The 4,290-nt window shown below is 39.3% G+C and overlaps 1 protein-coding gene across 1 annotated transcript; it reads right to left on the bottom strand.

The window, feature by feature from the left end:
* Positions 1 to 743: 743 nt before the first annotated feature.
* On the bottom strand, positions 744 to 1,849 carry LOC119651756. Its single transcript, XM_038055494.1, has 3 exons — positions 1,766 to 1,849; positions 1,038 to 1,454; positions 744 to 945 (listed from the first exon to the last, which is right to left on the bottom strand). The coding sequence occupies exons 1-3, from the start codon at positions 1,805 to 1,807 to the stop codon at positions 766 to 768; spliced, it is 639 nt and encodes a 212-aa protein (XP_037911422.1). The 5' UTR covers positions 1,808 to 1,849; the 3' UTR covers positions 744 to 765.
* Between the last annotated feature and the right edge of the window lie 2,441 nt (positions 1,850 to 4,290).

Genomic DNA, 4,290 nt, shown 5'->3' with positions numbered 1-4,290 from the left:
TTTTTCCATTTTTATCATCCATTTCTTATTTCCTGTCTCTCATCGCAACTCGATGGTATTAAAAAGCTTAACTTTTTTCAAATGAATAAATTTTACCCGAATTTCATCGACATAAAACCTCCTGCAATCTTAAATCCTATTCAGTTAACATACAGCTGGAATGCTTCTAGAAACAAAAGATAAAATTTCCATGTCAATGCTATGTACATGCCCATACAATTGTACAATTAAATGCATTTTGCATATGCGGCTTATCAAAAGTAATAGAGGAATATGTGTACAGTCGGTGCAGCCAAGAGACAAAAAATTTGTGATAACGATCATTACAATTTATTCATAAGATAGCGCTATGCAATACTTGCTATATATTTTGCTATGACTGGTGATGCACTTTGTTCGTTCGACGTAGTCTTTCCACCACTTTTTCGTCGACGATTTTCACTTAATATTCAGACACTAATTTTGGCAGTCATCGTGGCTCGTATGTGACATTACACCTGCTCACATGGGGCAGAATAGTGGATGAGGAGTATCAACTTTCCGTTGCGGCACGGACCTAAGTGCATTGCACGGGAACGAAAGAGAGCGGTAGGGAACAGGTGTTGTTATTGCGAATATTTGAGTTCTACCTATTGAAGATACCTAGCATATTCAGTGTATGCAAATTATAACTTTTAATCAACAAAGGCACTTAATCAATGAGACCGGGGCTATCGGTTAAAAATTAAAACGATTCCTTTCTTTTCAATATAATTTCTATTGGACTTATATACATTTCTTGATATCTTCAATTAATGTTTGGACTTTTTCCTTTACACTTTCCACAGCCTTTTCATTACAAGTCTCAATGTATTTGATCAAGGAATCCGCTCTCTCTTGAGGAGTGCCCTTTTCTCTCTCAATCATCTGGTCCACTTCATCCATCACAAGTTCGCCATGCACCATCTGTTGGGATATACATAGCATAATATATTCACGTACTATTGCTTAGTAATCTAAATCAAAAAAGTAACAAACTTCGTCATCAGCAATCTTACCCGATTTATCAAACACTCAGTTCCACTAAAATCGTCTGGGCACTCCTTGACTCCTTTGACCGAGAACTCTATTTCCTCCCCAAGTTCAAGTAAATGACCGATAACTCCAGATTCACCGATAAATTTATCTTTACAATCGGCTAAATTTCCAACAATTTTCCTTTTAATTTTATAGAATTTTTCATTGATTTCCTCGGCATCTTCGAAAATAGCTCTTATCTTAGTTCGGGTATCTTTTAAAGACTTTTCTAATGCATCTTTAGTCAATTCATCAACTTCTCTCTTAAATTTTTTGATTATGTTAACTGTTTCAGATACTTTGTCGTCAAAATGCTTGAAGATATCCTCGATGCTTTCTTGACTATCGTAATCATTCTTCTCGGGGGCTTTTCCAGTGTCGGTGGGTTCTTCAGCTCCCTGGAATCACACACTTTGATTAGCGAATCTCATATCATAGTTTATTACGTTGAAGTGGAAAGTGTTGGTGGTTTATTTAAGACACATTGGACACCACTTGAAATTTATCTATAAGATACTGGAATAATAACCGCTTTCTACCAATATTCGTTCCACCAGAAACGCATGGAGTTTTTATCAAAAATTCACTGAATATTCAATAATCTGTTGAATAGCGACACAGAATGCACTATAGACTGTTTTCCAGACTCAGCTTTCCCCAATGTATCAATATTTCAGCTTTTTTTAATTAAATTAATTATTAAACTTACACAAATTAAGAATAAAGCAAAGAAAATTAAGAAAACTGTCATTATTTAAGGAAAATCTTACGAGTAGACCCGACACTTCACACAATATTTCTAATTGATCTTATGCAACTTTTTGTGGTAAACGTTGTTACGTTGATAGAAATTGATAAATTATAGATGTGGCATTATCAATTAATCACGGAATCTGGGGGATAAATAATAAATCTTAAAATCCCTTCGATAAGATTTTTCCAACAAAAATGTTGATATGATTTGGCTACATTACGACTGATAAACATTTTGGGTGAATACCTGATTTGGTTTGTTTATTATCGTCAAAAAAATGTCCGCGGTTGCAAACGTAATCGAAAACCGGAAACTATTTCAGGTATGAAAGATTCTGTGTAGGAAGTTCCTAACATCAGTGCATTTGGATTACTGTAACTTCGTCAATTATAGTCAGATTTGCACCGAAGTTCGCAGAATTATAATCATCTTAGTTTCTTTCCAGATCCTTCGGTAAAGTAATCTCTGAGACTGCACCCATAAAATAAGTGATGACTTTCTGGTCCTCTCCTTCCCATTTTACAGCTAATACTATTGCCAGCTTCAAAAAGTACAAATCGGGACCTTTCATTTGATACCCGGCATGCTTACATTCAATGAAAAAAGTGTTACACCTGTCAGGATCGTAGGTTGTTTGGATTCCTGAAAATAGGTTCTGTCAATGGTGAGCTAAAAACATATCGTAAAACCGATATGAGGTCCATCATTGACATCACATTTACAGGTGCCCCAGTAAAAGCAAAAGGTGGTCATACTTGAAATCATTGAGCGCAGGAAGAGGGAGAATCCCTAAATGAGGTAAAAAATGGAAGAATAGCTTCTCCGACAAAAATGCGTTTGACTGACGATGAATCAAGGATCAGCAAAGAAATTGTCCCAACAACTGAGTTTGACCATTGCGATACAGCAATGCAGGGAAGAGTACCCAGGAGAGGCTCGTCTTACTACTGTTGGAATGAAGAAATAAAGGGACTCTGGAAAAAATGCCTGCCCACTCGAAGGATTTTATAACAATCGAGAGGAAGATTAGACTTCTAAGTACGGCTCTCAACATTTAAACAATTGAGGCATGATCTGCAGAAGGTAATCAAAGAAAGTAAAAGGAGAACCTTTAAAAACCTCTAAAAGGAAGCAGGTGCCCTGAGGCACAGGATATAAAATAATGATGTTTAAAATAAAGAGGAAGACAACACCGAAAGTATACTAGCCGCTAGTGCTAAAATCAGCAGCAGAACAACAGTAAGCTGAACCAACTCAGAGACTATTCCTCGTATCAAGGAAGATGAATTGCTCGATATGTATAGGAAAATAAGCGACAAGATACATATCGTCGGGACCTGATGGCATTCCGAATAAAACACTTACGGTACAAGCGACCAGACCTGTTTGTGCAAACCATGCAAAGATGCTTCGACGAGGTGATATTCTCTATAAAAATGGAAGTTATAATGTTTGTTACTGTAAAGCGAGCGTCCGCTTTCAGTTCGGTCTGTCAGTTACGCCTGAAGAGCAAGCAAAAATGATTCGGGCAACCAGCCAGATATGTTTGTTTAGGCTGTAGTCAAAATTTTATAGGTTTTTTCCCCATTGTTAGAGAGCTAGTTTGGAACTGTTTGTCACATTACTTTGGGCTAGTCCCCCAACTGTCCCGCCTTGCGGAGCCTTCAAATCAGGGAATTCCATCGAGTTTAAGTAGACTATCATAGGTAGCGTTCCAGAGGTCCGGCCCTAGGATGGATCCCTGTGCTACCCCCGACGTGACCTCCATCCTCCTCTGACCCTCCAGCGTTTCATATAACAGGGAGCGGCTCCTCAGATAGTCTCTCAATATCCGTAAGAGATAGTTCGGCATATGGAAAGTATTGTCTAGTGTGCCTAGAATGTCTTTCCATCATTAGAGGCGTTTTTGACGTCAAGCATAACGAGGAGCACCACTCGACGAGTTCGACGACTATGTGCCTCCGCTCGTCGAACGGTATCCACGATTTGCATGACAGCATTAACTGTGGATCTCCCTGCTCTAAAACCAAACTGTCCGGGAGACTTCCGGTAGCGCATATTACTTCAGTAAGTCTACTTCTAATGAGCTTTTCGAACGCTTTTCCAGCACTGTGAAGCATCCATAGTGGGCGGTATGAAAACAGCAACCCGAGGTCGCCTTTCCATTTGTTGATCAGTGCAAGCCTTGCCACCTTCCAACGAGCAGGGAAAGTGCCCTCTTTCAGTCAAGCGTTGAATGCACCTCTCCTGGAATACCATCGGGTCCTGGCGCCTTCTCACTTTTCATAGAGAGGACTACCTGTTCCAAATCTTCTATAGAGAAAAGTGAACAGTTCTCCGAGCTCTTCGTGCCGATGTCATCATCACATACTGGCTTCGCAGGGTATAGTGTCCGTACAATGGAGTCCATTTGCTCGGCCTTAAATGAACAGGGTTTCCTTAGAGCCTCGATTTTTCGGGTTACCAGTTTGTAACCGAGC

This window comes from Hermetia illucens, chromosome 3 (genome assembly GCF_905115235.1).
Source record: "Hermetia illucens chromosome 3, iHerIll2.2.curated.20191125, whole genome shotgun sequence".
NCBI classification, from domain to species: Eukaryota; Metazoa; Arthropoda; class Insecta; order Diptera; family Stratiomyidae; genus Hermetia; species Hermetia illucens.
The sequence above is the reverse complement of the archived record's forward strand: the minus strand, read 5'-3'. Positions and strand labels throughout refer to the sequence as shown.

Coding starts and splice junctions, on each gene's coding strand:
- LOC119651756 (XM_038055494.1), bottom strand. CDS start 1,807: ATGACAGTTTTCTTAATTTTCTTTGCTTTATTCTTAATTTGT. Junction 1,455..1,765: donor TTGCTTTATTCTTAATTTGT/GTAAGTTTAATA, acceptor GTGTGATTCCAG/GGAGCTGAAGAACCCACCGA. Junction 946..1,037: donor CTGAGTGTTTGATAAATCGG/GTAAGATTGCTG, acceptor ATATCCCAACAG/ATGGTGCATGGCGAACTTGT.